At 45.1% G+C, this 22,530-nt stretch overlaps 1 protein-coding gene across 1 annotated transcript; it reads right to left on the bottom strand.

Annotated features, from left to right (window-relative positions):
* Positions 1-16,386: 16,386 nt before the first annotated feature.
* Positions 16,387-19,226, bottom strand: FOS (Fos proto-oncogene, AP-1 transcription factor subunit). The gene is made up of 4 exons (XM_077267552.1): positions 18,764-19,226; positions 18,066-18,290; positions 17,773-17,880; positions 16,387-17,680 (listed from the first exon to the last, which is right to left on the bottom strand). Exons 1-4 carry the CDS (start codon positions 18,905-18,907, stop codon positions 17,054-17,056), a joined length of 1,104 nt encoding a protein of 367 aa, XP_077123667.1. The 5' UTR covers positions 18,908-19,226; the 3' UTR covers positions 16,387-17,053.
* Between the last annotated feature and the right edge of the window lie 3,304 nt (positions 19,227-22,530).

Raw genomic sequence — 22,530 nt, 5'->3', positions numbered from 1 at the left:
TCCACAACACACAGCACAGCCCCGCCTCCATCCCGCAAAACGTGCAATTACTGTACAGCATTTAACATATTACGTCAGGCGCACAGACTCGTCCTTATATGGTGCCGGAAATGTGACGTTGCGCGCAGACACTGTTAATCCTGTAACCATAGAAACAAACCGAGCCGTGACGTCACCAAGGTGTCAACTCAGCGCTAAACGGAGGCAGCGGCTAATTATAGTGTGTCTGTATATATAGAGTGTGTGTGTATATATAGAGAGAGTATAGAGTGCTTGAGAGTATAGTGTATATAGAGAGTATGTGTGTGTGTGTATAGAGTATAGAGTGCTTGTGTGTGTCTATATAGAGAGTATAGCGTGTGTATAGAGTGTGTGTGTATAGAGAGAGTATAGTGTGTATAGAGAGTGTGTGTATATATAGTGTGTGTGTGTATATATAGAGAGTGTGTATATAGAGTATATGTGTGTGTGTATATATATATAGAGAGAGTGTAGAGTGCTTGTGTGTATAGAGAGTATAGTGTGTATATATAGAGTATAGTGTATATAGAGAGTATAGAGTGCTTGTGTGTGTCTATATAGAGTATAGCGTGTGTATAGAGTGTGTGTATGTATAGTGTGTGTGTGTGTATATATAGAGAGTGTGTATATAGAGTATATGTGTGTGTATATATATATAAGAGAGAGAGAGTATAGTATGTGTGTGTATACAGAGAGTATGTGTGTATATATAGCGAGTATAGTGTGTATGTGTGTGTATATATAGAGTGTGTGTATATAGAGTATAGTGTGTATGTGTGTGTATATATAGAGAGTGTGTGTATATAGAGTATAGTGTGTGTGTGTGTGTATATATAGTGTGTGTGTGTGTATATATAGAGTGTGTATATAGAGTATATGTGTGTGTATATATATATATATAGAGAGAGAGAGTATAGTATGTGTGTGTATACAGAGAGTATGTGTGTATATATAGCGAGTATAGTGTGTGTGTGTGTGTATATATATAGAGTGTGTGTATATAGAGTATAGTGTGTGTGTGTGTGTATATATAGTGTGTGTGTGTATATATAGAGAGTGTGTATATAGAGTATATGTGTGTGTATATATATATATAAAGAGAGAGAGAGAGTATAGTATGTGTGTGTATACAGAGAGTATGTGTGTATATATAGAGAGTGTGTATATAGAGTATATGTGTGTGTATATATATAGAGAGAGAGTATAGTATGTGTGTGTATACAGAGAGTATGTGTGTATATAGAGTATAGTGTGTGTGTGTGTATATATAGAGAGTGTGTGTATATAGAGTATAGTGTGTGTGTGTGTGTATATATAGAGAGTGTGTGTATATAGAGTATAGTGTGTGTGTGTGTGTATATATAGTGTGTGTGTGTGTATATATAGAGTGTGTATATAGAGTATATGTGTGTGTGTGTGTGTGTGTATATAGAGTATAGTGTGTGTGTGTGTGTATATAGAGAGTATAGTGTGTGTGTGTGTGTGTATAGAGAGAGAGAAATAGTGTGTGTATGGCCAGGGTCACACTTGCGAGAGTGATGCGAGAAACTCACACAAGTCCCTCGCATCAATACTCTGGACCGGAGTGTGCGGCAGCATTGAAATACCTGCAGCTAAATGCTGCGGTCCCGAGTGCCGGGTATTGATGCGAGACTCGTGTGAGTTTCTTTCATCACTCTCGCAAGTGTGACCCCGGCCTATGTGTGTATATAAAGAGTGTGTGTGTTTATATATATATAGAGAGAGAGAGAGAAATTATGTGTATATAGAGAGAGAAACTGTGTATATATATATATATACAGAGAGAGAGAGAGTATATAGCGTGTGTGTATATATACTGTATATTGAGAGTATATACACTCACCGGCCACTTTATTAGGTACACCTGTCCAACTTCTTGTTAACACTTAATTTCTAATCAGCCAATCACATGGTGGCAACTCAGTGCATTTAGGCATGTAGACATGGTCAAGACAATCTCCTGCAGTTCAAACCGAGCATCAGTATGGGGAAGAAAGGTGATTTGAGTGCCTTTGAACGTGGCATGGTTGTTGGTGCCAGAAGGGCTGGTCTGAGTATTTCAGAAACTGCTGATCTACTGGGATTTTCACGCACAACCATCTCTAGGGTTTACAGAGAATGGTCCGAAAAAGAAAAAAAATCCAGTGAGCGGCAGTTCTGTGGGCGGAAATGCCTTGTTGATGCCAGAGGTCAGAGGAGAATGGGCAGACTGGTTCGAGCTGATAGAAAGGCAGCAGTGACTCAAATCGCCACCCGTTACAACCAAGGTAGGCCTAAGAGCATCTCTGAACGCACAGTGCGTCGAACTTTGAGGCAGATGGGCTACAGCAGCAGAAGACCACACCGGGTACCACTCCTTTCAGCTAAGAACAGGAAACTGAGGCTACAATTTGTACAAGCTCATCGAAATTGGACAGTAGAAGATTGGAAAAACGTTGCTTGGTCTGATGAGTCTCGATTTCTGCTGCGACATTCAGATGGTAGGGTCAGAATTTGGCGTAAACAACATGAAAGCATGGATCCATCCTGCCTTGTATGGAGCATCTTTGGGATGTGCAGCCGACAAATCTGCGGCAACTGTGTGATGCCATCATGTCAATATGGACCAAAATCTCTGAGGAATGCTTCCAGCACCTTGTTGAATCTATGCCACGAAGAATTGAGGCAGTTCTGAAGGCAAAAGGGGGTCCAACCCGTTACTAGCATGGTGTACCTAATAAAGTGGCCGGTGAGTGTATATTGTATATAGATAGAGTATATATACACTGCTCAAAAAAATAAAGGGAACACTAACATCCCACATCCTAGATATCGCTGAATGAAATATTCCAGCTGTACATCTTTATTCATTACATAGTGGAATGTGTTGAGAACAATAAAACCTAAAAATGATCAATGTAAATCACAAGTAATATCCCACGGAGGTCTGGAGTTGGAATGATGCTCAAAATCAAAGTGGAAACTGAAGCTACAGGCTGATCCAACTTCAGTGGAAATGCCTCAAGACAAGGAAATGATGCACAGTAGTGTGTGTGTGGCCTCCACGTGCCTGTATGACCTCCCTACAACGCCTGGGCATGCTCCTGATGAGGCAACGGATGGACTCCTGAGGGATCTCCTCCCAGAACTGAACTAAAGCATCCGCCAACTCCTGGACAGTCTGTGGTGCAACATGACTTTGGTGGATGGTGCGAGACATGATGTCCCAGATGTGTTCAATCTGATTCAGGTCTGGGGAACGGGCAGGCCAGTCCATAGCTTCAATGCCTTCATCTTGCAGGAACTGCTGACACACTCCAGCCACATGAGGTCTGGCATTGTCCTGCATTAGGAGGAACCCAGGGCCAACCGCACCAGCATATGGTCTCACAAGAGGTCTGAGGATCTCATCTCGGTACCAAATGGCAGTTAGGCTACCTCTGGCGAGCACATGGAGGGCTGTGCGGCCCTCCAAAGAAATGCCACCCCACACCATTACTGACCCACTGCCAAACCGGTCATGCTGACCGATGTTGCAGGCAGCAGATCGCTCTCCATGGCGTGTCTAGACTCTGTCACATCTGTCACATGTGCTCAGTGTGAACCTGCTTTCATCTGTGAAAAGCACAGGGCACCAGTGGCGAATTTGCCAATCCTGGTGTTCTCTGGCAAATGCCAAGCATCCTGCACGGTGTTGGGCTGTGAATACAACCCCCATCTGTGGACGTCGGGCACTCAGACCATCCTCATGGAGACAGTTTCTAACCGTTTGTGCAGACACATGCACATTTGTGGCCTGCTGGAGGTCATTTTGCAGGGCTCTGGCAGTGCTCCTCCTGTTCCTCCTTGCACAAAGGCTGAGGTAGCGGTCCTGCTGCTGGGTTGTTGCCCTCCTACGGCCCCCTCCACATCTCCTGGTGTACTGGCCTGTCTCCTGGTAGCACTTCCAACCTCTGGAATTTACGCTAACAGACACAGCAAACCTTGCCACAGCTCGCATTGATGTGCCATCCTGGATGAGCTGCACTACCTGAGCCAGTTGTGTGGGTTGTAGAGTCCGTCTCATGCTACCACGAGTGTGAAAGCACAAGCAACATTCAAAAGTGACCAAACATCAGCCAGAAAGCATTGGCACTGAGATGTGGTCTGTGGTCCCCACCTGCAGAACCACTCCTTTATTGAGGGTGTCTTGGTAATTGCCAATAATTTCCATCTGTTGTCTATTCCATTTGCACAACAGCATGTGAAATTGATTGTCAAACAGTGTTGCTTCCTAAGTGGACAGATTGATTTCACAGAAGGTTGATTTACTTGGAGTTATATTCTGTGTTTAAGACTAAGTGCACACATTGCAGAATTGCCGCTGAAATTTCCGCGGCAATTCTGCAACTCCTGCCGCGGGTATATCGCATGCGGAATTTGCATGCATATTCCCGCAGAAAACTAGCATTTTGCAAGCATAATTAGCTTGCAGAATCCTAGCGTTTTCCAAGCGATCTGTAGCATCGCTTGGAAAACTGATTGACAGGTTGGTCACACTTGTCAAACATAGTGTTTGACAAGTGTGACCAACTTTTTACTATTGATGCAGCCTATGCCGCATCTATAGTAAAAGATAGAATGCTAAAAATAATTTTAAAAAATGGTTATACTCACCTTCCGCAAACAGCCGATCTCAGATGACGTCGCGGTCACGTGATCGCGACGTCATCGCGGTCATGTGACCGCGACGTCATCGCAAGTCCTTCACACACACCATCTAAAGGAACGGAAGCGGCCACGTGCACCGCTGAGAGGCGGGAAGATTCCGGGGGCCATCGAAGGTGAGTATATCATGATTTTTTATTTTAATTATCTTTTTAACAATTATATGGTGCCCAGTCCGTGGAGGAGAGTCTCCTCTCCTCCACCCTGGGTACCAACCGCACATGATCTGCTTACTTCCCGCATGGTGTGCACAGCCCTGTGCGGGAAGTAAGCAGATCAATGCATTCCTAGGTGTGCGGAATCCCCGCGATTCCGCAAATTTAATGAACATGCTGCATTTTTTTCCGGAATGCGATTCCGCTCAGGAAAAAAATGCAGCATGTGCACAAAAAATGCGGATTGCATTCTATTAAATAGGATGCTTAATGTGAGCGTTTATTTCGCGGTTTTATAGCGAAAAACCACGAAAAATTGCTACGTGTGCACACAGCCTCAGTGTTCCCTTTATGTTTTTGAGCAGTGTATATAGAGAGAGTATATGTATATATAGAGAGTGAGAGTATATAGTGTGTGAGTGTATATGTAGAGTGATAGTATATAGTGTGTGCATATATAAAGAGCATGTATATATAGTGTGTAGAGAGTGTGTGTATTTTATGTATGTAGTGTTAGTGTGCATCAGTAGAGAGTGTATATATCTCTACTAAATGGTGGCCCGATTCTAACGCATCGGGTATCTATATATATGAGGCATCGTGATTACTCGCTTATCCCGCCCCCTGCACAGTAGCTCCGCCCGCCACCACATTACCACACACAACCCCGCCCCCCCACCTCACCACACAACCCTGCCCCCCACCACATTACCACACATAATCCCGCCCCCCACCACACATAATCCCGCCCCCCACCACATCACCACACATAATTTCGCCCCCCACCACATTACCACACATAATCCCGCCCCCACCACATTACCACACATAATCCCGCCCCCCACCACATTACCACACATAATCCCGCCCCCCACCACATTACCACACATAATCCCACCCCCCACATTACCACACGAGGCTCCGTCCCCACATTACCACACGAGGCTCTGTCCCCACACATTACCACACGAGGCTCCGTCCCCACACATTACCACACAAGGCACCATCCCCACACATTACCACACGAGGCTCCGTCCCTCCACATTACAAAACGAGGCTTCGTCCCCACACATTACCACATGAGGCTCCGTCCTCACACATTACCACACGAGGCTGCATCCCCACACATTACCACACAACCGGCTCCGACCCCACACATTACCACACGAGGCTCTGTCCCCCCACATTACCACACGAGGCTCTGTCCCCCCACATTACCACATGAGGCTCCGTCCCCACACATTACCACATGAGGCTCCGACCCCACATATTACCACACGAGGCTCTGCCCCCCACACATTACCACACGAGGCTCTGCCCCCCACACATTACCACACAACCGGCTCCGACCCCACACATTACCACACGAGGCTCTGTCCCCACACATTACCACACGAGGCTCTGTCCCCACAGATTACCACACGAGGCTCTGTCCCCCCCACATTACCACATGAGGCTCCGTCCCCACACATTACCACACGAGGCTCCGACCCCACATATTACCACACGAGGCTCCGTCCCCACACATTACCACACGAGGCTCTGCCCCCCACACATTACCACACGAGGCTCTGTCCCCACACATTACCACACGAGGCTCCGCCCCCCACATTACCACACGAGGCTCCGTCCCAACACATTACCACACAAGGCTCCGTCCCCACACATTACCACACGAGGCTCCGCCCCCCACATTACCACATGCAGCACTTCCTTTCTATGAAATTCAACCACTTCAGCCAAGGTAAACGTACATTTAATTGCATCCGCATTCTCCCAAACAAAATGAGCCAAGAAGAGTCGCCAGGTCCATCTCACAGGCTGCAGGAAAATCCGGACAACGATGCAGTAGCTGATCGACAACAACAATATCGACTAAATTGTAGGATTGGTTATCAACAACGAACACCTGAGCAGATTGATAAGGACAGAGAGAGATATTATTGTTATTAACTTCATTTTAAGTTAATTTACCACCTGCGTAAGCGCTATTGAATGTTGTCATTATTTACTTTAGTTTAATCACCAGCACCGTTAATTAGATAGCAATGAGCGTGCCGAGCGTTAGCTGGCTGGAAACGGCTAGTTCTAGAATATGTATGTATGTATATAGCAGCCACATAGTATATAGCACAGCCCACGTAACACGGACAGCCACGTAGTATATAGCACAGCCACGTAGTATATAGGAGCCACGTAGTATATAGTACAGCCACGTAGCATATTGCACAGCCACGTAGTATATAGCACAGCCACGTAGTATATAGCACAGCCACGTAGTTTATAGCACAGCCACGTAGTTTATAGCACAGCCACGTAGTTTATAGCACAGCCACGTAGTATATAGCAGCCACGTAGTATATAACACAGCCACGTAGTATATAACACAGTCCACGTAATATATAGCAGCCACGTAGTATATAACACAGCCATGTAGTATATAGAAGCCCCATAGTATATAGCACAGCCACGTAGTATATAACACAGCCCACGCAGTATATAGCACAGCCCACGCAGTATATAGCACAGCCCACGTAACAGACAGCCACGTAGTATATAGCACAGCCACGTAGTATATAGCATAGCCACTAGTATATAGCAGCCACTTAGTATATAGCAGCCACTTAGTATATAACACTGCCCATGTAGTATATAGCACAGCCGCGTAGTATATAACACAGCCCACGTAATATATAGCACAGCCCACGTAATATATAACACAGCCCACGTAGTATATAACAGCCCACGCAGTATATAACACAGGCGCGTAGTACATAACACAGCCCACGCAGTATATAACACTGCCCACGTAGTATATAAAACTGCCCACGTAGTATATAACACTGCCCACGTAGTATACAACACAGCCCACGCAGTATATAACACAGCCCACGTAGTATATAACACTGCCCACGTAGTATATTACACTGCCCACGCAGTATATAACACAGCCCACCTAATATATAGCACAGCCCACGTAATATTTAACATAGCCTATGTAGTATATAACAGCCCATGTAGTATGTAACACAGGCACGTAGTATATAACACAGCCCACGCAGTATATAACACTGCCCATGTAGTATATAACACTGCCCACGTAGTATATAACACTGCCCACGTAGTATATAACACTGCCCACGTAGTATATAACACTGCCCACGTAGTATATAACACTGCCCACGTAGTATATAGCAGCCACGCAGTATATAACAGCCAAAGTACTATATAGCAGTGTGGGCACCATATCCCTGTTAAAAAAAAAAAAAAATTAAAGTTATATACTCACCCTCCGGTGGCCCCCGGATCCAGGTGAGGCATTTAGCGATGCTCCTTGCAACGCTCCGGTCCCAAGAATGCATTGCGATCTCGCGAGAGCGCTACATCATCATCTCACGAGACCGCAATGCATGGCCCGGAGTGTCGTGAGGAACGGAAAAGGCGCCGGAAGGTGAAAATAGCACGATTTTTTATTATTTTTAACATTAGGTCTTTTTACTATTGATGCTGCAAAGGCAGTATCAATAGTAAAAAGTTTGTCACATAGGGTTAATAGCAGCATTAACAGACTGCGTTACACCGCGTTATGCCGCGGTGTAACGCAATCGAATTAACGGACTGCTACAACGCTATGTGGGTGGCGGATGCTGACAGAGGGGAGTATGGAGGGGGCACTGAGTGCAGGGGAGTAGGGAGCGGCCATTTTGCGGCCGGACTGTGCCCGTAGGTGATTGTTCGCGACAAGCTGTCCGCGACCAATCCACGACTTGGGATATATATATAGTAGATGCTAATATAGTTTGTTATTAGTGGTCAATGTATGAATGTAGAGCGTATTTCTACATCTCCATCGTGGTGTGGAGAAAGAATATATATATATATATATATATATATATATATATATATATATATATATACACACACAGTGAATATATAGGTTGTGTTTGTGAGTGAGCAAATGCATGATAGTGAATATACACATATAGGGTGTGTATACACAGTGTACATAGTACATCAGTATGGAGGAGATATATATATATACTAGCTGAAGAGCCCGGCGTTGCCTGGGCATAGTAAATATCTGTGGTTAGTTATAGCACCTCACCTCTTATTTTCCCATCACGCCTCTCATTTAGTACCTCACTTCTCTCATTTTCCCATCACGCCTCTCATTTTCCCCCTCACATCTCTCATTTTCTCCCTCACACCTCTCATTTTCTCCCTCACACCTCTCATTTTCCCTCTCACTCCTCTTATTTTGCCCCTCCTCTCATTCCCCCCTTGACAACACTTGTCATTTCGACCTCACATGTGTCATTTTCCGATCACTCCACTATTTTCCCTCATTCCTCTCATTTTGCACTCACACCTTTTCATTTTCACCTCACACCTTTCATTTTCCCCTCGGTATATACATGTTTGTCATCTCCCTTATATATAGTATATACCTGTATGTCATCTCCCCTGTATATAGTATATACCTGTATGTCATCTCCCCTGTAAATAGTATATACCTTCTGTATGTCATCTCCTCCTGTATATAGTATATACCTGTATGTCATCTCTTCTGTATATAGTATATACCTGTATGTCATCTCCTATATATAGTATATACCTGTATGCCATCTCCTGTATATAGTATATACCTGTATGTCATCTCCCCTGTATATAGTATGTACCTGCTGTATGACATCTCCTCCTCCAGGTATATACCTGTGTGTCATCTCTTTTATATAGTATATACCTGTATGTCATCTCCTCTTGTATATAGTATATACCTGTGTGTCATCTCTTATATATAGTTTATACCTGTATGTCATCTTCTGTATATAGTATATACCTGTAAGTCATCTCCTCCTGTATATACTATATATCTGTGTGTCATCTCCTTGTGTATATAGTATATACCTGTATGTCATCTCCTCATATATAGTATATAATAATAATAAGCTCCATGTATTGCTGTGCGGCTGCACGCTCCTCTCTGGAGTGCTGGCGCCAGAGGAGGGTTTTAACCTGCGAGACTCGGATGTATTTCTCACAAGTGAGAAGGAGCCCTTAGGGTCCCTTTCCACTTGCGAGATAAAAAACGGTCCGTAATCTGGACCGAAAAAACGGATGGAACGTATGCGATTTTCATGCGAGTGTCATGCGAGTACAATGCGATTTTTAATCGCATCATCCGTTTTTTATAATCGCATCATCCATATGACATCCGTATTACTGTCCGATTTGTACGCACCGGTGTCCTTTGAAAAGCCGGCAATTCAGCGCGGTGTACAGTAAAATCACACTGACAGGTTAGAATAGAGTAGATATATACACATAGAATAGGTATATATACATATATATATGTCAGTGAGACACCTATATATGTATATTTATATTTAATGCAGCGCTAGATAGCATAAAAGCCGCTAATTCAATTGCCGGCTTTTAATTTCTCCTTCACAAACCCGACATGATATGAGACATGGTTTACATACAGTAAACCATCTCATATCCCCTTTTTTTTGCATATTCCACACTACTAATGTTAGTAGTGTGTACGTGCAAAATTTGGGTGCTGTAGCTATTAAATTTAAGGGTTAAATGGCGGAAAAAATTGGCGTGGGCTCCCGCGCAATTTTCTCCGCCAGAGCGGTAAAGCCAGTGACTGAGGGCAGATATTAATAGCCAGGAGAGGGTCCATGGTTATTGGCCCCCTCATGGCTAAAAACATCTGCCCCCAGCCACCCCAGAAAAGGCACATCTGGAAGATGCGCCTATTCTGGCACTTGGCCACTCTCTTCCCACTCCCTGTAGCAGTGGGATATGGGGTAATGAAGGGTTAATGCCACCTTGCTATTGTAAGGTGACATTAAGCCAGATTAATAATGGAGAGGCGTCAATTATGACACCTATCCATTATTAATCCAATTGTAGGAAAGGGTTAAAAAACACACACACACGATTACAAAGTAGTTTAATGAAATAAAGACAGCGGTTGTTGTAATAATTTATTGCTCTCTCAATCCATCAGGAACACCCTCGCTTGGCAACATAATAAACGCACAAGATACATACCCTCAGATGTCAGATCACGTCCCACGATGTAATCCATCTGAAGGGGTTAACTAATATTACAGGCAGGAGCCCTGCTAAATGCAGCTGTGCTCGTGCCTGTAATTCCCCGGCGAATGAATGAAATGTAGGTCATTGACCTACATTTCCTTCAGTCGCGGTGATGCGCCCCCTGGTGGATGTCCTCATATGACCTGGAGCGTGGGAAAAAGTTCCCAGGCTGCAGTTTATGAGAACATCCACCAGAGGGCGCCTCACCGCGACTCAATGTAAGTACAGATCACTGCTTTCCTTTCAGCACCCGGGGATTACAGGCACGAGCGAGTGGTTTATCGCAGCTCTGCCTGTAATATTAGTTAACCCCTTCAGATGGATTACCTCGTGGGACATGATCGGACATCAGAAGGTATGTATCTTGTGCGGTTATTATTTTGCCAAGCGAGGGTTTCCTGATGGATTGCGAGAACAATAAATTATTACAACAACCGCTGTGTTTATTTCATTAAACTACTTTTAAATCATGTGTGTGTGTTTTTTAACCCTTTCCTACAATTGGATTAATAATGGATAGGTGTCATAATTGACGCCTCTCCATTATTAATCTGGCTTAATGTCACCTTACAATAGCAAGGTGGCATTAACCCTTCATTACCCCATATCCCACCGCTACAGGGAGTGGGAAGAGAGTGGCCAAGTGCCAGAATAGGCGCATCTTCCAGATGTGCCTTTTCTGGGGTGGCTGGGGGCAGATGTTTTTAGCCACGGGGGGGCCAATAACCATGGACCCTCTCCTGGCTATTAATATCTGCCCTCAGTCACTGGCTTTACCGCTCTGGCGGAGAAAATTGCGCGGGAGCCCACGCCAATTTTTTCCGCCATTTAACCCTTTATTTCAGCAGCTACAGCGCTGAAATTTTGCACATACACACTACTAACATTAGTAATGTGGAATATGCAAAAAAAAGGGGATATGAGATGGTTTACTGTATGTAAACCATGTCTCATATCCTGTCGGGTTTGTGCAGGAGAAATGAGAAGCCGGCAATTGAATTAGCGGCTTTAATGCTATCTAGTGCTGCATTAAATATAAATATACATATATAGGTGTCTCACTGACATATATATATGTATATAGACACATTCTATGTGTATATATCTAGTCTATTCTAACCTGTCAGTGTGATTTTACTGTATACCGCGCTGAATTACCGGCTTTTCAAAGGACACCGGTGCGTAAAAATCGGACAGAACTCGCATGGTGCGAGTGCTGTGCGATTTTTTTCTCGCACCCATTGACTTGCATTGGCGAGTCTCGTCCGAGAATCGCAGCAATACGCAGCATGCTGCGATTTTTTTCTCAGCCGATCCAGATTTTTCTCAGTCCGATTTCGGCTGAGAAAAAAATCGCAAATCAAAAGACACCTATTAACTAACATTGGTCCGAGTGCAATCCGATTTTTTATCGGATTGCACGCGTCCGTTTTCCTCGCAAGTGGAAAGGGACCCTTATAGTGAGTCACATAGTGCATCTGTAAGATAGATAGATAGATAGATAGATAGATAATGTATGCAGTTGAAACCAGAGGTTTCCATCCACTATATAAAAAGACACATATGCAGGTTTTTCTCATTATCTGACATGAAATCTGATTAAACCTTTCCTGTCTTAGGTCAATTAGGATTACCATAATTATTAATATTTGCCAAATGCCAGAATAATGAAGAGAATGTTTTAAGGCATGTTTATTACTTACTGCAAAGTCAAAAGTTTCCATACACTTAGGGTATGTGTCCACGTTCAGGATTGCATCAGGATTTGGTCAGGATTTTTCATCAGTATTTGTAAGCCAAAACCAGGAGTGGAACAATTAGAGGAAAAGTATAATAGAAACATATGCACCACTTCTGCATTTATCACCCACTCCTGGTTTTGGCTTACAAATACTGATGGAAAATCCTGACCGAATCCTGATGCAATCCTGAACGTGGACACATACCCTAAGGCCATGTGCACACGTTCAGGATTGTTAGCGTTTTTTTCGCGTTTTTTCGCTATAAAAACGTGATAAAAACGCGAAAAAAAACGCTTACATAAGCCTCCTATTATTTACAGGGTATTCCGCATTTTTTGTGCAAATGTTGCGATTTTTTCCGCGAAAAAATCGCATAGCGGAAAAAAAAGCAACATGTTCATTAAAAATGCGGAATTGCAGGGATTCCGCACACCTAGGGGTCCATTGATCTGCTTACTTCCCGCACGGGGCTGTGCACACCATGCGGGAAGTAAGCAGATTATATGCGGTTGGTACCCAGGGTGGAGGAGAGGAGACTCTCCTCCACGCACTGGGCACCATATAAGTGGTCAAAAAATAAGAAATAAAATAATAAACAGTCCTATACTCACCCTCGATGTATTCCCGCCTCCTCGCACGCTGCCGTTCGGTTCCTGTAGCTGGTGTGCGCTGAAGGACCTCGCCGAATGACGTCACTGTCCTGTGATTGGTCGTGAGCGGTCATGTGACCGCTCACGTGACCGTGACGTCACGGGAGGTCCTGTGCGCACAGACCAGCTATACGGAACGGACGCCGCTGAGGAGATGTCTGGGTGAGTATAAGCATTTTTTTATTTTTTTTATTATTTTTAAACATTCTATCTTTTACTATAGATGCTGCATAGGCTGCATCTATAGTAAAAAGTTGGTCACACTTGTCAAACGCTATGTTTGACAAGTGTGACCAACCTGTCAGTCAGTTTTCCAAGTGATGCTACAGATCGCTTGGAAAACTTTAGCATTCTGCAAGCTAATTACGCTTGCAGAATGCTAAAAAAACGCGAAAAAAACGGAAAAAAAAACGCAGAAAAAAATGCGGATTTCTTGCAGAAAATTTCCGGTTTTCTTCAGGAATTTTCTGCAAGAAATCCGCAACGTGTGCACATACCCTAAGATTACTATGCCTTTAACCCCTTAGTGACGGAGCCAAATTTTTGAAATCTGATCAATGTCACTTTATGTAGTAATAACTCTGGAACAATTCAACATATCCCAGTGATTTTGAGACTGTTTTTTCATGACACATTATACTTTATGATAATGGTAAATTTAGGTCAATATGTTTTGTGTTTATTTATAAAAAATATCAGAAATTTGAGAAAAATGTTAAAAAATTTGCAATTTTCTAACTTTGAATGATTATCCCTTTAATCCAGGTAGTCATAACATAGAAAAACATTAATAAATAACATTTCCCACATGTCGGCTTTACAACTGCACCGTTTGTAAAGTGTTCTTTTATTTTGTTAGTATTTTAGGAGGTTTAAAAATGTAGCTGTAATTTTTCATTTTTTCAAGGAAATGTACAAAATTTATTTTTTTAGGGACCTATCCATGTTTGAAGTGACTTTAGGGGTCCTATATATTGGAAACCCCCAATAGTGATACCATTTTAAAAACAGTACCCCCTGACATATTGAAAACTGCTGTCAGGTTGTTTATTAACCCTTCAGTTGCTTTTCAGGAATTAATGCAAAGTGACATAACAGAAATGAAAATGTGTATTTTTACCACCTAAATATCTCTAACTTCTGAACAGGTTACAACAGCCGTCAGACTCTAAGGCCGCTATTTGGTCATGAATAGCCATGGCAAGCATCAGGACTACACAATCATGATCCGAGAGCACAAATTGGGATAAAGAGGAAGTCCCCACACTCTGTTAACCATTTATAATGATGTAGTCTTTATTGACAGCAGCATCTAAGGGGTTAAACAGATTTTTACGGTGCAAACACTGATTGTGGCTGATGCAGCAAGTTGTCAGCTATAGTGTACAGCCAACAGCTACTGGATTGTCACCTGTGTGGGGAGGCTATTCTCTTATATCTCAGGTCAGTTAAAAGACGTATTGGCTGTCATTAAACAATTCTGGACTGCCTGTATAATGTTGTCATTTGTTTTGAAGTTTTTTGGCAATATCTGAGTTAAATAGAAACACAACTGTGGATGTATTTTAATGCACACCTTAAACACACTGCTTCTTTGTGTAGCATTATGGGAAAGTGTAAAGACATCAGCCAAGATATCAGGAAGAGAATTGTGGACTTGCACAAGTCTGGCTCATCCTTGGGTACTATGTCAAGATACCTGAAGATGCCTCGTTCACCTGTACAAACAATTATACGCAACTACAAACAAGATGGGAATGTCAAGCCATAATACCGCTCAGGCAGGAGACGTGTTCTGTGTCCCAGAAAGTAACATGATTTGGTCCTACATGTGCATATCAACCCAAGGACAAAAAGAACAAAAGACGCTGTGAAGATAATGGCAGAAGCTGGTAGGATTGTGTCTATATCCACAGTGAAAAGAGTACTGTATCAACATGGGCTGAAAGGCCACTCTGCCAGGAAGAAGCCATTACTCCAAAAGAAACATAACACAGATTAATGTTTGCAAATGCACACAGGAACAAAGACCTTCATTTTTTGAGACATGTCCTGTGGTCTGATGAAACTAAAATTGAACTTTTTGGGCATAATGACCATTTTTACATTTGAAGTAAAAAGGGAGAAGCTTGGGAGCCTAAGAACACCATCCCAACTGTGAAACACGGGGGAGGCAGCATCATGTTGTGGGGTTGTTTTGCTGCAGGAGGGACTGGTGCACTTCACAAAATAGATGGCATCATAAGAAAAGAAGATTATGTGGCAATACTGAAGCAACATCTCAAGACATCAACCAGGAAGTTAAAGCTTGAATGGAAACAGGTATTCCAAATGGACAATGACCCGAAGCATACTGCCAGAATGGTGACAAAGTGGCTTAAGGATAATAAAGTCAACGTTTTGGAGCGGCCATCGCAAAGCCCTGGTCTCAATCCTATTGAAAATTGATGGGAAAAGCTGAAAAGGCCGGTGCGAGCAAGGCGACCTACAAACCTGGACCAGTTACACCAGTTTTGTCAGGAGGAAGGGGCACAAATCCCGACCAACTATTGTGAGAAGCTTGTGGAAAGAGATCTCAAACATGTGACCCAAGTCATTCAGTTTAAGGGCAATGGTACCAAATACTAATGAAATGGATGGAAAGTTTTGACTTTGCAGTAAGTAATAATAATGCTTTAATACATTCTCTCTCTCTCTCTCTCATTATTCTGGCATTTGGCTAATAATAATTATGGTAATCCTAATTGACCTAAAAGGGGAAAGGTTTATTCTGATTTCATGTCAGGTATTGAGGAAAAAAACCTTCAGATGTGTCTTATATAGTGGATGAAAACTTCTGGTTTTAGCTGTAGGTAGTGTTAGTGTGCTTCTTTAAAGAGAATATATGTTATGTATTGAGTTTGCCATTAGAGGAAAGTGTTAATATATAGGAGTGTACACACACACACACACACACTGCAACCAGCTTTGTCAGGGTAAATAATCACACAAAGAAAATTCAGCAAATGCAATTTAATGTTCTGGACAAAAAGCAAACGAATGCTTGAGGATACAAATCCTCTGTCCGCAGGAGTAGAAAAGAAAAATATAAATATTCTCAAAAATAAATTAACTAGGAGTCTACAGAAAATAAGATGTTTTCATGGAAAACTTGGAAAGACAGTGAGACGGAATTACAGTCAACGGAAGGTACGGCACGTTCACCATGTGTCCGGCTTCGGGGGTATACATCATCCGCTAGGATCCATATAATAAGGGCAGCTTGTAGCCAGCCAGCACCATCACAAGACACTGAACCAGCAGCTCAGCAGTTCTAAGTCAAAAGACATCAACACATCACTGGCACAGCAGTGAGAACACATCATGCTACATAACAGGAGGACACGGCGGTCCCATGTCAGGAAGAGGCATCGGGCTTCGGTGGCAGTAGGAAGCAGTGAGTGGAGATCGGCAGTCTGTGGCAGCCAGCACATACTCCAGGGATGACCGTGTGCGCAGCCACCAAAGGCGACAGCCCCGGCTGCAGGAGATGAGTGGACGAGACATGCACAGGTATAGCAGCAAGTGTCACCACACGGGGAGGCAGACCCACTCCTGTTATTGCCTGTGGGCACAGCCCTAGATCGCTGCCCTCCACCATGCCAGGCGTAGAGTCCAGGACAGGCTACAATGCTAGTAGAGTGGGCGAGTTCAGAGAGTCTGAGGACTGCTCATTGCTGCTGCTTCCTCTGCGATGGGCTGCTCCGCAGTTAGGGAAAGCGCCAGACTCCGGGTAGGTGAAGACAAACGAGGTGGTGTAGGTGGTGCACGTCGGCGTGCAGGTAACAACCGGAGTGCACAGCGGCTCCAACTCCGCAGACAGTGTGCTGTACAGAGGCTCCCAGTCAGCAGCGTACAGGGTGCTAGACAGGTCCACATCCGGCACAGAGCGGGCAGCGTCAGTTACTCCAGCAACAGGGGAGCTGAAGAGGAATTCGTCTAAGGGCTCAGATTTTAGGTCTAGAGGGACCTGCAGCTGGGTGGTCTCCTTCTCTGGAACGGAAGACTGTGAAATGTCTACTGGAAAGAGGGGCTCAGCCGTAGCTTCAGAGCTGGAAGTGCAGGTGACATCAGAGAGGAGGCCCAGGTCCAGGGAGGAGGTCAGGTCCTGGAATGCCCCCTCCAGGTCATGTGGAATCTTGCAGGCTGGTTTATGTGCCGCCAAGATGAACTCCAGCTTTTCCTTCTCCTTCAGTAGATTAGCGATCTCGGCCTGCAGCGCAGATTTCTGATCCTCCAGATCGTCCGTCTCCTGCAGAACATGAAGGGGCTGATTAGACCTCAGGGATCGGCACCGAGCGGTGACAGCACAAGGCAGAAACAGAAATATGGTGGGATACTTACAGCCTGGAGGGTGTCTGTCAGCTCACGGCGACGGTTACGGCATTTAGCTGCTGCCATTTTGTTCCTTTCCCGCCTGACTTTTCTCTTCTCCTCCTCCTCAGGAGAAAGCTGCAAGATGAAACACACAGGTCAGCAGCTGACAAGTGGCCCCCCACTAGTGCCCCGCAGCCCCCAGAGCATCCACCAACAGCCCCCCCCACTAGTGCCCCACAGCCCCCAGAGAATCCACCAACAGCCCCCCACTAGTGCCCCGCAGCCCCCACAAATGTACAGGTGTAAAGACTAGAAGTTACCTGCTCCAGCTTTCCCCTCCTTCCATGGCTCTGGCCTCGTCCAGATGATCCTTTTATTACTCCAGTGTGGCTGAATGCTGGAGAGGCCCCGTAAGGATGTGCCCTGGACTGTGAGGGGGCCACAGAGGAGATGAGGGTGGGCTGCACCAACCACTGCAGGTCTGGAGAGGTGGAGATGGCTGTGACCGTGGGGACAAAACTGCTGCTGGACTCCGCACTGAACTCCTGCAGGGGAAGAAAAGGTAGTGAGATTCAGGACTACTACTCCCCCCATACACCTGTCCCCCACCCACTATCCCCCCATACACACCACCACTACTGAAGAGTAAGGAGAGCAGTGGGCTACAGGACTACTACCACCCCCCATGCAGTGGGCTACAGGACTACTACCCCCCTATTCCTGCAGGGAGCTGCACGACCACCGCTCCCCCGTGCACATCCCCCAGCACGGCTCCCCGTTCCCGCAGCTCCCGGAGCCGGCGCAGGATATAAATAGCTGTGACGTCACGGTGACGCAGGAGCCGCTCCGGAGTCTCCTGAATGAACCCAGGATTTATCAATGAACTGCGGCCACAAGGGAGGGCGACACCCGGGACCCCCTCACACACTGCCCGGGACCCCTCACACACTGCCCGGGACCCCCTCACACACTGCCCGGGACCCCCGCAGCGCAAACACCCTGCAATCCTGAGACTTACCGTCGGGGTTAGCGGAGAGCCGAGGCTGGAGAAAGAAGCGGCCGGTGACGGGTAATAAGTCAGGCTGTCTCCAGTCGGGGAGGCGCTGCTGCAGCGAGACGAGGCCGCCTCATAGTCGGGGTTGCTGTGGATTCCGTGGTACATGGCTCCGGCTAGCACTGTCTCGCCTATCTGTCTGCTCTCCTGAGCTGTCACTACAGCTACTCGCTTGCTGGCAGCCTTATATACCAGCGGCGCCAGGCACTATGAATGAGCGACGTCACTCTGGATCAAACCACCCACATGGGCTTATCTCCTGCACCGTGTGAGCCGCCAATCACTCGCCAGCGGGAAGCTACAAGCACTCACCCTCCAGCTGCTTGTCCGCACTGCACTCACTTTCTCTGCCTTCCTTTAACTGTGAGAGTCAATAGAGTGCATCGGATCCCCCCGTGGATTCCCCTTAGTGGACTGGTCCAAAATCGAGAATCCACTGACGCAGATACCCTTAAAAGGAAAACATCCTGTTTTAAGGGCGGGGCTGCCGGGAAGAGCCCGGAGAGGAGCAGTGAATGTGGGAGGAGCCAGGACAAACAGACACAAACAAGAGCGCAATGCCATGGACACAGCACAGCGTGCAAATATATACACACCCCATATATAACACTATATATATATATATATATATATATATATATATATATATATATATATATATATATATATATATATATACTAGATGGTAGCCCGATTCTAACGCATCGGGTATTCTAGAATATGTATGTAGTTTATTTATGAAGATTTTAGAATAATACATTGAATACACAGGATTCGGCCGGCTGTAGTACACACAAAGAAAAAAGTATCACTCCCAGAGATGCACACCACGTATAAGAATAAGAGACATGATACTGGAAAAGCACAAGATTTTATTGAAACACTACATAAAACATAACTAAAAACAGCAAACAAAAAGCCCTGTCCATAGCAAACAATGCAAGGTACAATGATACGTACAAACAACAGTAAAGCTATAACATGCAATGCTATAAACCTGCCTATGCCCTAGATAGAGTAGGAGCAATATATGATTCAACTAAGAACACTAAACTGGCCAGGAAATGTAAATCCTACACCATCCTACATATGGCAATGGGCATATGCCCCACCAGGCACCTAAACAAGTACAATAACCTGCGCGGCTCATGGGACACTGATAAGCATGTAATCCAGACAAACTGGGCTGTAAGGGAAATCCCAAAAGGACATGCTAGCAATAGAAAAAGTGCAGAGACCGCCCAGCAAAGTGCCAAAAAAAAAAAAAAAAAATGCTGGGACAGAAATTACCCAAAGCAAGATGGTGGCCAGGAAGGAGTCCGTGGGTGAACCGGCAAGTAAGAAGGACTAGGGCCAATGCAGCCCCACGCGTATCGCCCTCTCAAGTAGGGCTTCGTCAGGATTCGGCCGGCTGTGATCAATTAGCGAAGCGTGGTTCAAATCCCGTGCCAATTCGCGGCCGGACAGCGCCTGTCGCTGATTGTTCGTGGCCGGCCACGTAGTATATAGCACAGCCACGTAGTATATAACAGCCCACGTAGTAAATAGCCACGTAGTACATTGCACAGCCACATAGTACATTGCACAGCCACATAGTACATTGCACAGCCACATAGTACATTGCACAGCCACGTAGTATACAGCACAGCCCACGGAGTATATAGCACAGCCCACGGAGTATATAGCACAGCCCACGGAGAATATAGCACAGCCACGTAGTATATAACAGCCCACGTAGTAAATAGCAGCCATGTAGTACATTGCACAGCCACATAGTACATTGCACAGCCACATAGTACATTGCACAGCCACGTAGTATATAGCACAGCCCACGAAGTATATAGCACAGCCCACGGAGTATATAGCACAGCCACGTAGTATATAACACAGCCCACGGAGTATATAGCACAGCCACGTAGTATATAGCACAGCCCACGGAGTGTATAACAGCCCACAAAGCATATAACACAGCCACGTAGTATATAGCAGCCCACGCACGCAGTATATAACACAGGCCACATAGTGTATAACACAGGCCACGTAGTGTATAACACAGCCCACATAGTATATAGCACAGCCATGTAGTATATTGCACAGCCCACGTAGTATATTGCACAGCCCACATAGTATATTGCACAGCCCACGCAGTATATTGCACAGCCCATGTAGTACATTGCACAGCCCATGTAGTACATTGCACAGCCCACGTAGTATATTGCACAGCCCACACAGTATATAGCACAGCCCACGCAGTATATTGCACAGCCCACACAGTATATTGCTCAGCCCACGCAGTATATAGCACAGCCCACGCAGTATATTGCACAGCCCACACAGTATATCGCATAGCCCACGCAGTATATCGCACAGCCCACGCAGGATATCGCACAGCCCACGCAGTATATAGCACAGCCCACGTAGTATATAGCACAGCCCACGTAGTATATAGCACAGCCCACGTATTATATTGCACAGCCCACGTAGTATATTGCACAGCCCACGTAGTATATTTCACAGCCCACGTAGTATATTGCCCAGCACACGTAGTATATTGCACAGCCACGTAGTCTATTGCACAGCCCACGTAGTATATTGCCCAGCCCACGTAGTATATTGCACAGCCCACGTAGTATATTGCACAGCCCACGTAGTATATTGCCCAGCACATGTAGTATATTGCACAGCCACGTAGTATATTGCACAGCCCACGTAGTATATTGCACAGCCCACGTAGTATATTGCACAGCCCACGTAGTATATTGCCCAGCACACGTAGTATATTGCACAGCCACGTAGTATATTGCACAGCCCACGTAGTATATTGCACAGCCCACGTAGTATATTGCCCAGCCCACGTAGTATATTGCACAGCCACGTAGTATATTACACAGCCCACGTAGTATATAGCAATGTGGGCATCATATCCCTGTTAAAAAAAATAAATAAAATAAAAAATAGTTATATACTCACCTTCCGTTGGCCCCGGATCCAGGCGAAGCGTTTACTGATGCTCCTCGCGCACTCCGGTCCCAAGAGTGCATTGCGGTCTCGCGAGATGATGACGTAGCGATCTCGCGAGATCGCAATGCATGGAGCGGTCACCGAGCATCGCGAGGAGCGGGGAAGACCTGTTCTGGATTCGAGGGGCCGACGGACGGTGAGTATATAACGATTTTTAATTTTTTAAATTACTTTTAACATTAGATCTTTTTACTATTGATGCTGCATAGGCAACATCAATAGTAAAAAGTTGGTCACACAGGTGTAATAGCAGCATTAACGGAATGCGTTACACCACAGCATAACGCGGTCCGTTAACGCTGCCATTATCCCTGTGTGAGCGCTGACTGGAGGGGATTATGGAGCGGGCACTGACTGCGGGGAGGAAGGAGCGGCCATTTTGCCGCTGGACTATGCCCGTCGCTGATTGGTCGTGGCTGTTTTGCCGTGACCAATCAGCGACTTGGGATTTCCGTGACAGACAGAAAGACAGACAGACAGAAGGACAGAAAGACGGAAGTGACCCTTAGATAATTATATAGTAGATACACATACATAAACATACCCCATATATAACACCCTATATACAGTATACAGTGGGGCAAAAAAGTATTTAGTCAGTCAGCAATAGTGCAAGTTCCACCACTTAAAAAGATGAGAGGCGTCTGTAATTTACATCATAGGTAGACCTCAACTATGGGAGAAAAACTGAGAAAAAAAAATACAGAAAA

The sequence above is a fragment of the Ranitomeya variabilis genome, chromosome 1 (genome assembly GCF_051348905.1).
Source record: "Ranitomeya variabilis isolate aRanVar5 chromosome 1, aRanVar5.hap1, whole genome shotgun sequence".
NCBI lineage: Eukaryota > Metazoa > Chordata > Amphibia > Anura > Dendrobatidae > Ranitomeya > Ranitomeya variabilis.
The sequence above is the reverse complement of the archived record's forward strand: the minus strand, read 5'-3'. Positions and strand labels throughout refer to the sequence as shown.